Source organism: Cololabis saira, chromosome 9 (genome assembly GCF_033807715.1).
Source record: "Cololabis saira isolate AMF1-May2022 chromosome 9, fColSai1.1, whole genome shotgun sequence".
Lineage (NCBI taxonomy): Eukaryota > Metazoa > Chordata > Actinopteri > Beloniformes > Belonidae > Cololabis > Cololabis saira.
The window spans coordinates 31,483,780-31,502,429 of NC_084595.1; the positions used below are offsets into that span (position 1 = coordinate 31,483,780).

The following is an 18,650-nucleotide window of genomic DNA, read 5'->3' on the forward strand; positions in this document are numbered from 1 at the left end:
AAATATATGTAGGCTAAATGTAATTGATCTCTTTGTACAAAGGTAATGGAATAATCATGTTCTTACACTTTGCTTTCGGTGAATGATGGCACTTTTATCAAAGTGTTGATTGAGGTTCAAATGTTTTTGATCTGTGACTGCTCACTTTCTTCGTTCAGAGGGGATGTGACACTTGAAGATGCCATCTGTAGTTCTTCAGCGTTCTGTGTCAATGAGTTCAAATGATCGGAGCAACCCATGATCTCCCTTTTTAAAAACATGTTTTATAGTCGGGAATCCACGCACGCTCACACCCTTATACGGGTAGTTCATCCAATGTTTTGTGGGCCGGCATAGTTTCCCTGGTCTTTTTTCATCACCCTCATCTGGACCACTTATCTTATGAAAACAACCCTTGAAGAGGGGGGTGAAAAGTAAAACACATGAAAGGAAGGAAGAAAGATGGTAAGATTAGAAGTGTGCCATTACTGGAACTAATAGATTTTTTTTGTGTAAACAGTTCCTGAAAAGCCTTAGCGTATTAGCCTGTGAATAAACGTTCCAAAGGGTGCTTTGATTCATTTTTGTAAAACGTAGAGAAAAGCACAACCCCCTTTAGTATGAGAGGTCTTATGCTGTTTATGTGCCAAAAAAATCATTTATTCATTAATTTATTTTGCTTATCCCAAAAATCCTCCTTGTTAACAAAGATAGCCCCCATGGAGCGGTAGTGTGCAGTGATGCCAACAGTTTGGTTCCTCTCTGCTCGGTCAGCAGGGTTTACAGGTACAGCTCAGTCAAAAGTGGCTAAAAGACACCGTAGCACACGCACAGCTATTGTTTCAACGCATGAATAATTGAATTGTGCATGGGTAAACTTCAGAAAGCTGAGCACTGAATCCCCTGTGAGAGGTTGGGAAATATGGTTCGGAGGAGAATTATAAAACCTATTTGTTATTTTATTAAAGCAGTTATGATGGCAAATTATTAAAGCACAAGAGAGGGAGCGGAAGTAGTTTATTTCAGCTCTGTGATTTGCAGATGAGATGATTTGATTTCTACCACTGTGTGTGTGTGCGCGTGCGTGTGTGTGTGTGTGTGCGTGTGTGTGTGTGTGTGTATGCATGCTCGGATGAACACGTTCTCTGTGAGGATTTGGTTGCATGTTTCTTCTCCATGAGTTTTTCAGGTGGCACACACCAGTGTGCATGTGCTAAATGGAAAATCAATAGATTCAACTGATTGGCAGAAATTATACACAAGCTCTCCGCTGCCCCGTGATCGTTTTCAACTCCCTAACTCCCTCCGTAAATTGTCTCTCAAAAAGATCTGAATATTTCTTTATAAGTCGAACATAAGATAAAACAGACTAGAGCATTTGTGTACGCGTGTGTGCGGGTGTTTTGAAGGATGATCATAGTCAAGAGTTGTGTGGGCAGTAGGCGCTCTGGGCAATGGGAGTGCCAATAATGAGAATTTATGTTTTCCTGTTTTTATGACACAGTACGCGAGTGTTTGTGAGGTAGAAAGCTGGTGTGAGAGATAGAAGAAAAAGGAAGATTGTGTGAGTTTTCCTCTTTACTTGAGTAATCAAATGCTTTTTCACCATTGTGTGGGTTTTCCGGGATTTATTTGTGTCTACGATACAGGCGTCCGAGCCTTTCTGTAATTTGGCTGCAAAATATCTCACATACTGTACGTAAGGATGTTTCCATCCTTTTTCAAATTCTTTTTTTTCCTTCTTGCTCACCCATATGTTTCAGGTATTGGCTACCGTAGATGACTAGCAATAAAGGGATTATTGGTATTAAAAAGATTCTTCTCCGTGTATTTACGGTATGTGTGTGAGAGAAAGTGCCTGTTTCTCAGTACAAATATGTTGTTGCAGCTGCTGCAGATTCAAACAATCTGATAAGTCTCTATGAAGTATGACCTCATGAGTTCCACGGCTACTGCACTGATACGCATCACAGACCCCTCACAGTGCCAAGAACACAAGACCCAGACACACACTTCTAAGCTTGGTGCGTTTGACCTAATATGGCTCAGTTTGCTATGTTTCCCATTGCCGACACGGTGGCATACCTCTGAACTCTTCAGCTGCTTTACATAGCGGCGTCATATCTTTAAAGATGTTTCAGAGTTTGTTGTCAGTGAAATAGACTCAAATGTTTAATCTTTTGTTCAAACTTGTTTCTTTTTTAAAGAATCCTCTAAAGAAAATACACAAAGCCGTTCGATTCAGTATCACGTCAGCCCACGTCCCACCTGACTAAATCTCACTTACACACATAATCATGAAGCATTTTTGCCATTATCACGTGGCAAAGCTTACAGTCTGCATCTAGTCATGGGTCATGTGACCCTGCAGAAACCACAGATATTCTTCAGCTCCAGCACTGATCAGCATGCAACTTGAAACCAAGGAAAACATGTTCAAGCAGTTTGCCCTAACCCGACCAGGCAACACATTTCACATGCCCGCTGTTGTTGCCGATGTGAAACGGTGATTATCTTGTAGTTACTATTCTCAGAAAGTGGTCCCTTCCTGAGACTGTGCTCGACCACAGACATTGATTTCTCGTTCCGGCCTTTTCAAATCACCTGAAGGCTTCTCTTAAAAGTCGAGATTGATGAGATTCAAATCTAGCTGTAAAATTTGAGACCAAGATTGTACATACAACCCTTATTCTTGTGAAGATGTACTCCATTTTCAGACCTGTAAATCAAGAGGTTAAGGAATGCATTTAAAGTCTTTAATGCAATTGACTGACTGAAAATATATAGGTGGAAATATTTTGACAAGCTTTTGACTGATTGCATAATATTTTTATGCCAGTAAGGGGATGCTTGCCCCATACAGCTAATAAACACTCAAATCTTCTCCTCTCTCAGTTCACACCCTTGTCATCAATGCATTGGTTTCTCTATCCAAGACCTTTATTAGTTGGATCTATTGGTATTCTCTTATTGGCAGGCCCACAGGCTTAAGTGAAGGAATAAACATGTTTCTTCTCTGGGTACATATTTACAACTCACCGTAAATCGAAACCGGACATTGCTTTGCTACAGCCATCCATTACTGATGACAGCATTCAGGCAAAACGTTTATGAGCTAAGCAGTTAAGATCAGTAAGTCACTCTGTCAGGAGATCAGGAGAGAGTGGTAGTGGGTAAAAATTAGGTTAAAAAAATAAAGAAAGAGGGGGGTGTACGGAAGGTTTACAGTGGGAAGAAAACATGGTGAGAACCAATGTTTGGAACAGTTCCGTTTCCTCAGACGAGAAAGGAAATACATGCTTCTCAAACAAAGCTTTTATTCATGGGAAAATATATCTGTGACCCTCCTCTTTTCCTCTAGTCCACCCACCCATTGCTTTGGCTATCATGTTTCCTGTGCCAATCAATAGTTTGTAGCTGTCGCTCAAGAGCAATGAACCCCCCAGTTCTCTGAATGACAGATGAGGGTGAGAATGAGCATTGGGTAAAGTGAAAAGCAGGAAATGTATAAAAGCAGAGGGATGGAGAAATATAAAGTAACAGCAACTGGTAATGGTGATGGAAGAGGCAGCGAGAGGAATGGCTGAACATGGCACCGGATAGATAACCAAGAGTGGGAGAAAATTTCCCTCGGATAATGAAATTATACAGGGAAAATGTCTACCAATTTTCATACTCTCAGAGAACTAATTACAGAACTAAGGGAGAAAATGTCAGCTTCATGACATCAAAGTGGAGACGCTGCCTACTAATTTTTACCCTATTTGTGTCTTGTTGTTGTTTTACCTAAGCTGCTTTTAGCTCATAGCCTACAGCACATTTCTATTCTCAAAGATAAGAACCACAACAGCCGTCAAGGAAGAGGAGTGAAAGATTATGCATGTGTGCACAAATGTGCAAAGGCACAAATGCGCGATACTTTACTGTGTGTAGTGTGTTTTTATTTGGAAGAGTGTTCATGCACAACTACATCCATGAAATATTAGGCCTATAAAATGTATTTAAGAAACCATGACGCTGTGTCAAAAATGGTCCACGTTCAAAATTTCCCCATGAGTCACAACCTTCTAGGTGAGGCCATATCACACACACACACACACACACACACACACACACACACACACACACACACACACACACACACACACACACACACACACACATACACACACACTTACAACAAGGTCTAGACAGTATTAATGAAACAGGATGATGATGGAGTGAAGGTAAATTACAACTCAAAAGAAAAACCACATGACATCTGGGGTATTGGGGGAACCTTTGGACAGAATGGAAATACAGTGGAGGAAAGGGAGAAGGTTGGAGGAGGGGAGGCAGATTAAGTTTCCTCAGGAGCTACTTACTGCCTCCAAAAGGTTACAAATAAAGATTAAGAATGAATAAATAAATACATAAATAAAAGTAGTCCTTCACTCTAAAGTAGGAAAAATTATTCACAAGTTGAAACCATTGAAGAAAGCAGCGACTCTTGCCGGGAGCAGATGCCCTAGCACACTCACTCCAAGGTCAAGAGCTAGATCTCAAACTCTAAAGGGATCTTAAAGTATGTTAAATATGAATAGTTCAGGACAGAAAAGCAGAAAAATAAAATGACAACAAACAGTATTATTGGCAGCATGGCAATAATACGCACAGCCTTGGTGAATAAAACGTTGTCTGACAGCCTGAAAGTTCCTGGTTTGAATCTCAGATGGAGTTTTGTGTGGAGTTTGTATGCTCTTGTCCCCAGTTACTCTTTTCAGTTTCCTTCCACAGCTCATTAATTTAACTGGTGATTCTAAATTAAACTTAGGAGTAAGTGTGAGTGTGTTTGGATATACTCTTTTGTGTGGCTCTGTGATGGACTTGTGACCTCTCAAGAACATGCCCCTGATTTTCCACTAAAGCTGGAATAGGCTCCAGCAGCGCCTGTAAGTAGGAAGAAGCGAGAATGGATGGATGGCATGGCCTATTTGGTAGTACTGCCCAAAGAAATGTACCTCTCCAAAAAGAACATGGCACCACTACTTACGGTTGCAAAAGTCTATATACATAAACCAAAAGACTTGCATTCAGTGTTTTTTGATAGATGAAACCAAAGTGGAGAGGTTCCACTACAACACATACTGTAGCATCACACATGGAGAAAACCAAATCTAGGATGTCAATACAAGCACCTCATTCATATCAATTGTGATGGATGGTGATTATGTTTTGTTGCACCTTGTACTTTGCAGTCGCTGAATCAACCGTGAACGTCTCTCTTTATTAAAACATTTTAGTGTCAAATACAAGGCCATTTGTTCAAAAGCTTGGTTAAAATTTGAACAACGGGACAGTAATTCCAGGTCAAAACCTGAAGCACTATCAAAAGCTGAGCATGAACCTAAAAAGAAACTGCCTCGAAACACCAGATTTTCTTTTTAACTATGTCGTTATACATAAAACCATAGACCTGAAAGTGTGTTGTGTTTCCTTTTTCCAGTTATTCTGAGTCTATAATTAAAAAAATAAATAAATATGAAACCGCTTGGAAATCAATTAAAAATTCGGCAAGTTAAAATCATTTTAATTATGAATAAACTACCAGCCTTCTCAGCCACACACATGTACACGGGGACGCAGATGCTCCCTGCCAATTGAGCGGTAATGGAGCATGTAAAATGCAGTCTGGTTATGACTATAAACATATTTTCTGCTATCGGGTGCCAAAAGTAATGAACTTTGGTCTTAGACATCCTTTGTTTGGACCTAACATTTCAACCGTGGATACTTAGGTGCCATCAGCCACCCCTGACACACTTGTAGAGACACCTGTACCTACAAATAAGCCTTTATGTTACCAGTTATGCTTTTATGGATCGTAACTGAAACATTGATATCTTGTTGTCATAATATAGTGTATAGATTAAATGATATAAATGTTTTTTTTTCATTAATTAAATTCATCTTCTGCTATATTACTTGTTATTTCTGAATTAAGAAAATATAAACTATTAAAATATTTACATAAGGCACATAGTTGTTAAGCAGTTGCATTATGTCAGTGCATATCACATCTTTTCCTCATTGGTGATTAAATCTGGATGACCAATACAAAATACACTGAATTTCATAAAAGGTCCAAACTGTAACCAACATATTTGCAGAAGAGTCCTATTGTACAGATCATTTGCTCTCACTAGAGTAAACTGTGTCTAGAAATGGTTTTATCTGCTGGCAATTCTTTTAAAGTTTGTTCTAACAAGATATTCTCTGTGTTCACGAGAGATAAAGGAAGAGCAATTTATACAAATTCTAGCATTATCGGGATGCGCTGGGAATAAACTATGGAGGTGCAGAGGTTTAGTTTTATACCGCAGCAAGAGCTGTCGAGGCTTAGTTTTAGCCCCAACATATGAAGTGCTTCTCCACTTATATTAATATAAGCTCACTGTGGGTTTTAAAAGTTCTCTCGACACCAGCCATGAGGGAAATCAGACCAATGAATGGTTTATCCTGCAGGATAACCAACAGAATCTGTCAGGCACGATAGCCAACTACAGACAGATTGTTAATTTTGTTATAGATTTAATTTAATTTACTACATAAAATACATATTATGAAACAACATTTCCCGTAGGCTTGATTCCAAACTTACAGCGGTCAGTGTTGGGCAAGTTACATCCAAAATATAATACATTATATATTACTAGTTACTGTCATTTGAAAGTAATTAGTTACATTACAATATTACTATATCTGAATTGTAATGCGTTACACTACTTGTGTATTACTTTTGAGTTACTTTCAACAAAATAGCAAAAAAAGATAAATCTTGTCCCACTGGCAGATTTTTCTACTTATTTCAAGTGAAAATTTACTTTACTTATTTTTCTGGTGTTATTTTTCTGGTGATGACTCTAAATGTTGAAATAGCAGTAAAACCACATTCATTGATGAAATGACATAAGGGATGGAAAGGAGGGATGGCAGTTTTACAGGGGGGATGATTTGGACCGTTTTTATTTCAGGGGGGGATGATTTGGACCGTTTTTATTTCAGGGGGGGGATGATTTGGACCGTTTTTATTTCAGGGGGGATGATTTGGACCGTTTTTATTTCAGGGGGGATGATTTGGACTGTTTTTATTTCAGGGGGGATGATTTGGACTGTTTTTATTTCAGGGGGGATGATTTGGACCGTTTTTATTTCAGGGGGGATGATTTGGACTGTTTTTATTTCAGGGGGGATGATTTGGACCGTTTTTATTTCAGGGGGGATGATTTTGACTGTTTTTATTTCAGGGGGGATGATTTGGACCGTTTTTATTTCAGGGGGGGATGATTTGGACCGTTTTTATTTCAGGGGGGATGATTTGGACCGTTTTTATTTCAGGGGGGATGATTTGGACTGTTTTTATTTCAGGGGGGATGATTTGGACCGTTTTTATTTCAGGGGGGGGGGGGGGGGGGGGTGATTTGGACCGTTTTAATTTCAGGGGGGGTGCCATCACATCACCCCTCATCCCCCCTCAACTCGAATACTGCTCACACGGAACTCAGAACTTCTTCATAAATAACTCCCAGAGAGAAAAAAAACACCAGCAAGCTAACAAACAAACCAATATTTCTCTCAGAGTTAACAAAACGTACCAGCAATCAACAACTCGCAGCTGTTTTAACCTCTCCTCCTGATGGGCTGCAGGTGTGGTTTAAGGCTGATTTATGGTTCCGCGTTACACCAACGCAGGCCATACGCCGTGGGTTACGCGAACTACTGCGTACCCTACGGCGAAAGCTCTGCGTCGATTTAACGCGGAACCATAAATCCGCTCTCACAGCGCGACTGACTGTGAGCCCGGCTCGTGCAGCTCCTCGCCGACTCCGCGCTCATATATATTTAATAAATGTATAAAGCCCATATATTAATAAAGCCTCACTTGGCCGAGCTCTAACGCTGAGACCATGGTAGATTTAAGTTACACGCGGACACGCCGCACTGTTGACTTTTCCCTGCCGGCTCTGCTCACTGGCTAAACAGTCCCCACACAAACAGTGTCCAGCGGCGCTACGTTCCGCCGCGCCGCGTTCCCAACGCTTTTTTCTGTTGTCGGGATGTCTCGCAGACGCGGTGTTGGTGAATTCTTTAAAAAACAACAGCTAAACGGGTTAAAATGCGTTGTAACGCGCGTTACTTAGATTGTAACGAGTAAAATATTACCGAAAATTTATTAGTAATGCGTTATATTACTGCGTTACAGCAAATAGTAATACATTACTGTAATTGCGTTACTTTTGTAACGCGTTACCCCCAACACTGACAGCGGTCTAGAGCCACTGGGATGAATCCCGCTCAGATGCAGCAGTGTCATCCATGACTCTGTGAATAACTTCTGAATCAACCGCTGTTGAGAACTTTTGTATCATCACTTCTCTTTTTTTTCTTTCTATCATTAAGTTTTTTTTCTGCATGTAGAAGTTTTCTTTCATCAACTCATAAACTGCACATATTGTAAAAGTCGAAGTATCACAAACAATACTAAAGATGTGCTTTATTGCTTGGTGGTTGGAAACACATTTCTGTTCTGGTCACCAGCTTGAGAAACTGCAGTTATTAGTGATCACATAAAAATGAAGTTGTTTTATACTCATCCACTTAACAGGAAAGCTTTGCACAATGTTGCTCATTGGTGTGAGGCCAAAGACAACGAAAAAATAATGGCAGTTGACCCACCCCACCCCCCAACTAAGTTTATGTAAATCCGAATTTTAACATTTTTTTCTTTCCTTGTTTCTGCAGTGAGAGATGATGATGATTTCCTGAGCCTGAGTGAGCTTCCGGAAACCTTCCCTTCTGACCCCCCAGAACCCTTACCCCACTTCCTGTTTGAACCAGAGGAAGGGTACATAGTCAAAAACAAGCCTGTCAATCTCTACTGCAAAGCGACGCCTGCTACTCAAATCTACTTCAAGTGTAATGGCGAGTGGGTTCATCAGAAGGACCACACCGTAGAGGAAAGGGTTGACGAGAACTCAGGTGAGTGAATTCATTGGCACAAATATAAAGACAACTGATACAATGCACTATTTTTCTTGTCTTTTATTTTAAGCGCTTGTGCAATAACATGTCAGTTCATACACAAAAGGAGAGACTTTATTTAGCATAATTCAAACCAATCAGCATTTAGGCTACAATTGTTGTTTCTTGTTAAAAAAATAGCACAAATGTGTGACTCATCTTGGCACCATGCTGGTAAACATCCAGCACTGATGCATTAGATGAAATAGTCTGATTTACATAAAGAAGGAAGGTGAAAAAAAGGTTACATTATGCAATAATTTGATAGTTTTTTTCTTTTTTTGTTTTGTTTTATACAGCAGATGGTATTTTCCAAACTTCCTTTACAAAGTGCTTCCTACCATTACTGTGTTACATACTAAAGCCCCATGTCCACGGAGCGGTTCAGTCCAGGCCGGTACGGTTCGCAAGGGTTAGAATGGTCCGGCCAATTCAGGTCTCACTGCAAGTCGGACCGCCACTGGGCATGCAGGATTTTTAAATGAAATGCCTAGCCTGGCTTCATCCTGGTGCGACTATAACAAATGGGACGGTACAAACAACAATGGAGGTCATCCAGCAGGTCGTTTTTGTTCTGGGCGGCTTTTGGTTCTTTGTATGAACAATACGGGCCGCATTGTGCAAAAACTTGTGGGGGTGAAGAGAAACACACCTGAAAAGACAAGAAAGCGTCTGGCGTTGAATGAACAGCAACTCTGTTTGTTATGCACTCTCTTTTTTCGTGGGCAGTAACGTTTTTCTGTCCACCGATCAATGGATTATATCGTGTGGCGCCTGTAGCTCTACCGTAACCATACTGTACTATTTTCCTACGGACCTAAAACTGGAGGGGCCCCAGAAATGGTGCAGTCTAGTTCGGTTGTAAGGGGCCCTTTTAGATGGAAACACACAAAATAGCGTACCCAACCGTACCAGTCCGGACCGAACCACTCAATGGAAACAGGGGTTAATGGGTACTGGGTGAGTACTCACCACCTTATAAGGCATACTGGGATGTACCTGATAAAGTGGTCAATGAGTGTATTTTTAGATCAAATCCATTTTCTCCCTCTGATGGCATCAAGGTACTTTGCTCTTTGTTACATGGTCAATATTTTCTCCCCAGTGAACTGCATGCAAATACTATGTCATTTATTCAGATGTTTAGTTCTTTATGGTGAAACTGAGGCCACATGTCAGAAGTGCGCAGACAGAGACATCGCCAGACACTGTAAACATCAAAAGTTTAGCCCAGTGTTTAACACAGCATTGCTAAAGGGGTCCGAGAGCATGCTCTCTTGCAAGAAATGTTTGAAAAATAAACCTTCTTGGTCATTAATTGTCATATTAAGACGTTATAGCAATTCTTACAGCTTACAGCTAGATTCAAGAAACTCTTCCAGGACACTCCTCCAAAAACATTTCTTCTTCTTACCTCTCTAAAATACCAAGTTATTAAACACTAATCTAGCTGCACTTTTCTACATTCACTCTCTCTACCAGGTCTACCTTGCACTTTCCATTTTTGGGACTTAACATTTAATTGACTTTGCACTTAATGCCAGAGTTCTAACTGTACTGTAGCTTGATTGTTGTTCCTCACTTTTAAGTCACTTTAAATAAAATGGCGCTTTTCCACCAACTCATCTCAACTAATCAACTCAGCTGGAACCAACTTTCTTTTCCATTACGATCCAGTACCTGGAGCAGAAGTAGGCGGGGTTGGAGCCAAGCTGCTGTGATGTAGTTTTGAGTGTGTGACACAAACAAAGAAAAAAACAACACTAAAGATGCAGAACCTGGAGGAGATGGTACTGTATATGTGCTGCTGGGTCTGTGGCACGTTTTCAATATGTGAGAGAAGGCTTCAAGCGGTGAGGCTTTTTAAAAAAAATGTAAAAAGTCTGTTGGTAGCTGGGAGCAGCTATGGACTGACAAAACTCCTGGTAGATCTTTTCGCTCCTTATCGCCCCATTTAGATCCCTTTGAAATCTCTCCTCAGCCACCAGGTGTATGAATATCTTAACCTCAGAGTTGGACCACGGAACAGACGTTTGCGCTGCCATTGCTTGTTGAATAGGATGAACAAGAAGCCACCGTCAGATTTGCCCTTCAACTGATGTCCACATCCTAGGGCTGGGCGATTTTGGACAAAAAAAAAATCCCGATTTTTTTCTCTGAAAACCCGATTTTCGATTTCGATTTCGATTGTTTTGTTAAAACTAGAAAAGACAATGGAATAAATTGTTTAAAATATTTTATCTTTATTTTTAAAGAAAAATAGCAAACAAATGTCCCTATTGGGAATGAAGTGCAATTGAAAGATACTGTTAATCCTCCTTGAGTTTAGTAAAGTGACAACATTTACAATTTTCTTGACCAAACAAAGATGACTAGACGAGCTCCGTCTGTAATGCAGCCAGCTGCAAAAAAGGAAAATCGTTTCTTAACATCTTAACAACTTTTTTAACATCGATTTTGATTAATAAATCCGATTTAGATTTAAAATCGATTAATCGCACAGCCCTACCACATCCTGACTCAGACTGGCCAACCCCCTGACCAATCGGTCACATGTAGCGTGATGACGTCAGATACAGCTCGATTAGAACCTCGGCAGAGTAGTTATAGAAAAGTATCTACTGGGCACGGTTAGACCCCTAGTGGGAAAGCGCCAAAGCCAAGGAGAGAAAAGGCGAAGCCAGCCGAGTGGGTGCTAGTAGAAAAGCACCAAAAGTGTCTGTTAAAGGACACTTTTAGTTACTATGGGGCCCCCAAGCTACAAGTGTCCCTAAATGACAATAAATGGCCCTGACAGTCAGAACCACACATGATCAATACGTGATCCACAGGAAAAGTGAGGAAAAACAGTTGAGTGGTGTGTTAACATCACACAGACAATACTGAGCAGTGCTGCACCTCAGCAGTTGGCTCGTTTCATTGATGGCCTTCAGGGCTAATTACAGCCAGAGCAAGCCCATCAGCATGAAAAAACAATCACATTGGCTTATTTGTTTTTGAGGAGGGACCCGAGTAGAGAAACCTGGATTTTAGCCTGCTGTGTCTCTCCATATTGACATTTTGTACCGCATGGCACTTTTTTTTCTTTTCCTCCAGACAAAAATTGATAGGGACTATTGAGCAGAAGCTGGGTATTGGTCGAGACATGTCTCTGTCCAACTGATGGACTGACTGACAGAAGTGGCTAGACTTTTGGAGCACCTTAGATGCAAATGTTGTTGTTCCACCAGAACTATAAATGGTTTGTTACATTGTCATTCAGTGTTTGAAATTCAAATTGGCACTACACTTAAAACATTGGGGTCTGGAGCCTCAGTATAATCGGCTGGCGACACCCCTGGCTGTATCATTGCCAGTGTCATACTGCGATGTTCGCAGGACACTTTAACAGGATCTGCTATGATGTACTGGAGTGAAGCCAGTTCCTTGTCTCCTGACAGCACACGCCTCTGCTGGCTAGGCAATGATGAATCATTCTCTTACTTTGGCAGAAAGACAAAGATGTGCACAACCTAGTTTCTAAAACTTAAGGTTGACATGCATTTGGCTCATTTGTATCCATTTGCTTGATAATGAACCTGAGATTGAATACAGGCTGAAAACGACTGATTAAAGCACCTGCTGAGTGAGATACTGTGGGGGCCAACGGGAACACAAAGCAGTATGTTTGTGGTAGAAATGTTTGTAGTTTCTTTTTTTCATAAAACAGGTAAACAGAACACGGATGAAGAACATATTGAAGATTTTTTTGTTTTAGAGAGATTTCCCTTTGTAATACAAAGCAGACCCTGGAGCTATACATTGCGTTGTATGTGGATTTTTTGAAGTCTTGTTTGGTTAGTGTGTCTGCTGAAAAGTCAAGACAGGGATAGATGCAACTGAGCTATACAGTTTGAAGCGTTCATTGACTTAGCTGGCACACTTGAATCGCCAGTGTGGTGTGGAAAGAAAAAGATCTATGAGAAATCAATATGACATGCACAAAGCAACAAGTGCTAATATAGAAATATACACACAAATAGAGGGAAAACAAGTTTTGCTAGAAAAGAAAATAATCTACGGAGGACTTATTGTCTTCAGCTATTCATGTTTTTATACTGTAAAGATATTTCTTTTGTTTTTAATACCTTTCTCATCCTTCTCCCTGCTTTCTAATTCAATATTTCTTATTTTTGCCTCAGAGGACACGCATACTTGCATATCCTTCTATATGAACGTTATCAGTTGTTGATGTGAAAACGATGGGGAGATGACGTGTAATAACCGGTTTTGCCGTTCTGTTCATCATTGTGCTTATCTCATCTTTTTTCTTTTCAGGTTGGCTCATCGCTTATTTCACTGATATTCATTTGTCAGCTTCTTTTTCTTCAATTAACAGCTCATATATTTTGGTTGATCTACTGTATACTGACTGTAAATATGATCAAATTCAAACTGGGCAAGAACCATATGATCAAAATAAATGTAATAATAATGATAATAATAATAACTAAATAAATGGGCTTTTTTCCCAGTTTCTTAGGTCATTTCTAAGTCTTATTTACCAGTGTCATTTTTGTACAAAACTTGGTTTTGTAACTTAATTTCAGAGTTATCTTTCTTAGTGTTCTTGCTTGTTGAAATACGCCTCAGGCCTGGGTAAAACATTGACTGAGTTTTACATTTTTGAACTGCTTAAGATTCATGCTTAAGTCTTCTTTAACTCAGGGATCATGATTGGCCGCTTGCTGCTTTTACTCCCCCGGGGCATTTAATCTCTCAAGGACACTGGAATCCATACAGAGATACACGTACGAATGTAAAGAACGAATAGGCAAACTGGCGGCATTATGCAATATTCAGATCTGTCGAGGTCTGCAGACGACTGCAACTGGAACATGTGTTCTTTTTTTACAGTTTCTTGTAATAGAATTTGTCAGGAACAGAGTTTGAAGTTGTCGAGTTTTAACAAATGACACAAACAATAATATCATAATGACGGCACTTCTATCATGCCTTTTAGCCCTTATTCAAAGTATTTAGGCCACCTTTGACTCACCGACAAGGGGATTATAAAGAGATTATATATTATGCAACAAAGTTTTTACAGAATCACATTAAAAGCTACAGTAGTGTGTGCCTGCTGAATTCACTGTGTGCCCTCTTTATCTATTTGCCTGTGTGAAAATATACTCTGTGTTGTTTTTTTATTCTTTGTGTCCTGCTGCTTCACAGACACATACACAGCCAGAGGCTGTGACCCTCACACTGCTTTTATCACATGTCTTCCTCCTCTTCCTCTTTGTCCCATCCTCTCTTTTACCTTTTCCTTTTTATCCCCTTCCTTTCTCTTTGCTCCATGCTGTTTTTGTCCTACTCTCCACCAACTCAAATCAGACAGAGCTCTAGGGTAGATCAAAACCTGAGCTTGAGAAAGCAGGGGAGAGGTAGGGGATGATGGAGGGATGCTGAGGATGGAAGCCACTGAGAGGGATAGAGATGCTGAATTTGTGATGCAAAAATTCAGGGAAATATAAATGTTTCCTCTCATGACAGAGAAATACAAGAAAATATGTTAAACAATTAGTTAAATTAAATAAATTAATAAAAAAAAGATTTGTTCTTTGTCTGTTGCTGCGAAAAAAACATACAAACAGACAACCTGCTCAAACTATTGAACAGCTAACCTCTCATTACTTTATCAATGAATGTTGTTTGAGAGAAAAAAGTTTACCTAAAGAGAAATGGTTCCGGTCGGTGTCTGCTATAGGTTTTGCGGTTAGCCATGCAGAACTAGAAACATGCATTATACGATGTTTAAATGTAAAGAGTTAAAAGCAACAATAAGGAGTTTTTCTTTTTTTATATGTTTAAAGGGAGTGTTGATATCCTCTTGTAGTCTCACGTCCTTACTATCAGCAAAACCCACCCAAAGTAACGGGAGTCCGTAAATGACTCCCATTCTGCTCATTGACCACACATGAACAACATGAAAGTAACTCTCAGAGCTACAGCAGACATCATGGCAGAGGCAACTAAGAGACTATAGAAAGTAATAACAGAAGAGAAAACAAGGGGGTGACCAATGAAGGGACTGAATAAGAGAAAGCCTGGACAGTGTCACAAGGAGGGCCCACATGTTATGTATTTAGAAAAGATATGCTTTCAAAATGTTGCTTGCAGTTAATTGGCACAAGGTTGGAGGCACAAAGTCACTGGCCTGTCCTGTTGGATTAAACCGTACCATGCAAAACAGCACGGCTTTTAGATGACTCTCATCTGGTAACAACAAGTTGTTTACATAAATATTTAAAGATCTGCTTCAAGAAATAATCAAGCAAGCTGTAAGGACAAAGAGGCATCACTTGATGTATTGTATTAGTATAGTATTTGACTTCATGTAAAAGTCCAGTTATGTTTTTAGCATGTTAAAACACATTGCATTACTTATTTATAGTAGATCTTACATGTATGTGCTTTATGACTAAAGGGTGCAGTGTGATAGTGTGTATTTTTTTAAACATTTTCTTGTAAAGGCTTTTGGGCATGGTTGAGCCAACAGGAGGAGATGGGGGCAGTTTACTTGAGAAATGGGCAACAGGACACTCGAGGGGCTTAAGAGGTCAAACACATTTCATTTACTGCCCAGCTTCACTGGTTGGCTGAATATTTTTGACAAATGCAGTTAACTTGACCTGTGGGTTATTTAACCCAGCTAACGCACATCATCCACAAACAAAAAGGGATATACGCTATTGTAAAGCCTAGTGCAACGCTACACTATATTTATATTATGATTTTCAGCATGACAGTCAGCATGCCTTTATAGAGATTTACATGCAGTTGTGAAAGGAATTTCCTCAGCATTTGCGTCTGCAACATGCACAAGACTTCAGTGGATTCCCATTGGCCTTGAAGTGAGCTAATGACATGTTGTGTATCTACTTACTTACTTTGTCTCTAAAAGCCAAAGTGTGAATGGTTATTAGTCTGGCTGTAGTGACCTGTGACTCCACATCTTCACATGCACTCACGCACATACATTAATGGCACATGCAGTATTGGCTCGGATGATTTGTGACCTCTTTCCCTCCTTTGCTGCCATCTCCCTTGTATTGATTTCTTCTCGTCTTTGTCTCTCCCTCTTTGTGTTTCTCCTTTCTCCAACTTTTCCTTTTTTTCTGCATTCTTTTTTCTTTTAACTTCTAGAGTGTCATTTGCTTTCTTTCTGCCTCTCCCTGTCCATTACTGAGAGTTTTATTTTTACCCATAAACGTGCGTAAATATGTATAATTGTTGGTCTCCGGTGGCTTCTGGTAAGCATGACAACTGTGTATTTGTATGTGTAGCCGTATGTATATACAGCAGATTCCTGGGTGATTCCTGTGTTTGCACATGTTTTTGCCGTCTGTTCGAAGGTAATGCTTCGTTTTCAGTGTTTGTATGCAAATGTAAATATTTGTTTGCCTGATGGTGTGTGTTTATAAGAATTGTTTGAGTTGGGTTGCAGTCCCACGGCTGAGTCTCTCCTGTGTCCTGGTTCACTGCCTCGTTGAAGCCACAGAAGGACCCAAATGTACACACTCTGTGACATTCACGTGTATACAAACAAGCGTAGACGTTAACAGGATGCAAGCTCACACGCGCATGGATCCACTTGTACATAGGACAAAACAGGGTCTGCAGTGTGTGTTTTCATTGTTAAATTTGATCACATTCCAGGGACTCTGCTTCGCAAAACATTGTGATAAGTTTTAAGGGAACTTACTTTAATGACATTGTGATGAAAACACAGCAGCTTATCTCCAAAGACTGATCGTAAGCACTGAGAGAGACAGTCTCTGTGTAAAAAAAAAGAAGAAAAAAAAGTAAAATAGGTAGGGAGATTTACTATCTAAGCCTTTTTTTAAATCATTGTTATTAAACATTTGAACAAGGTGTGATTGGTGAAATAATAGAACCTTACAAAAAAAGGATTGTGTGCAAGCATGTAGGAGTGAGAAATATGGTCTTAATGGCTCCTTGCTTAAAATTAAAAAAAAAACAAAAAGCTGAGATCTGTCTGTTACACTGCAACGTCTCCACCAGCTGAGGGGGCTTTAATGCCTGTAACAACTGCATTCAAGTGTGGTAATTTCCGAGGCTTTTCACTAATGGCCCTTTTATACTAGTACCTACTCAGCGCGACTCGACTCGCCACGCCTCGTTTTGCCCTTGTTTAGTAGGCGGGTTGGAGCGAAGCTGCTGTGACGTATTTGACTGTGTGATCTAAACGGAGAAGACAACAACACTAAACATGTAGAACATGGAGGAGATTATATATGTGCTGCTGGGTCTGTGACTTGTGTTCAATATCAAGTTAAAAAATGGTAGTGAAAGAAGCTTCAAGCGGCAAGCTTTTCTTTTGTTTGTTTGTCTCGGCGCTGCTGAGCTGTCAGCTGTGAGCGGCGAGCAGATATGAAGAGACAGAGTGTCTGGTAGATCTGGTCATTCCTTATCGCCCGTCTAGATCCCTTTTTAATTCTCTCCTCAGCCACCAGGTTTAGGAACATCTGCACCTCAGAGTTGGATCACCAAACAGACTTTTATGCTGCCATTGCTGGTCGAATAAAATGATGAAGCCGCGAGTCGCTCTTTCGCTGATTTCCGCCTCCTGACTCAAACGTCTGACGGCCCCACCCCCCGACCAATCGGTGGCGTGTAGTGTGATGACGTCAGATGCAGCCCGACTCAGCCGCTTAGAACCTCGGCAGAATAGGTACAGAAAAAGTATCTACTCGGCACACCTCCACCTGCCTCCACCCATAGTGGAGAAGCACAAAACCGGGGCGAGGCGAGTCGCGCTGAGAAGGTACTAGTGTAAAAGCGCCATAAGTAATGCCCCAAGTGATGGACACACAATTTTTCAGACATAGCTTCTTCTTTATGGTCTTCTTCCTATTCCTCTCTCATTGGTGATTGACAAACATTACTGCCACCAGGTGGTATGGAGGGAAAGTTTGCTAAGTCAGTGGATCCTAAAAGGCTCAACATTAAGGCTAAAAAAAATTGAGCCTTAGATTAATTGAGCATCAACTTGTAAAGAACAAGACATCACTGAGAAGGAACCATCTCGTTCAATTGTGAGTTATTCCTAAATCTGACTTTCAAGAGTGATCCAATATTATAACAAAACAATAAACCTCTCCTCTCTCACATTCAGCAATAAGCCATAACATTATAAGAAGCAACTGTATATTGAGCAGGTTTTACTTCTGCTCCCTAAAGAGCTCTCACTAGTCAAAGAACATCTGACAGTCCCAGAGTCCCTGGAACCTGATACGCTGGTACTGACCAATTCATCTGGATCGATGTGCCAGATTCATATGAATGTGTGGATGTAGGTTTTACCTGTCAATGTTGATAATGTTTTGGCTGGTCAATGTATGTGGATCTGTGATAACACAAGATCAGTACTTTCTCTGTTCCAAACCCTTTACAGATATCAAGCTTACGCTGAGATAGAAGGCTTGAACTTAGCTTTCAAGCAGAATACAAATTTTAAACTAGAATTCATCAGACTCACAGATCCCGCCGACATACTTTTCAGTTGAAAGACGTACTGAAAGAAAGGTTAAACGTTTTCTCCTGGT

At 40.3% G+C, this 18,650-nt stretch overlaps 1 protein-coding gene across 2 annotated transcripts in view; it reads left to right on the plus strand.

The window, feature by feature from the left end:
• Window positions 1–18,650, plus strand: part of unc5ca (unc-5 netrin receptor Ca) — a 216,619-nt gene that overhangs the window by 97,487 nt on the left and 100,482 nt on the right. For both annotated transcript variants that reach the window (XM_061729251.1, XM_061729252.1), the window contains exon 2: window positions 8,761–8,997. In XM_061729251.1, the coding sequence (XP_061585235.1) occupies window positions 8,761–8,997 (237 nt within the window). The remainder of the gene's footprint in view (window positions 1–8,760; window positions 8,998–18,650) is intronic.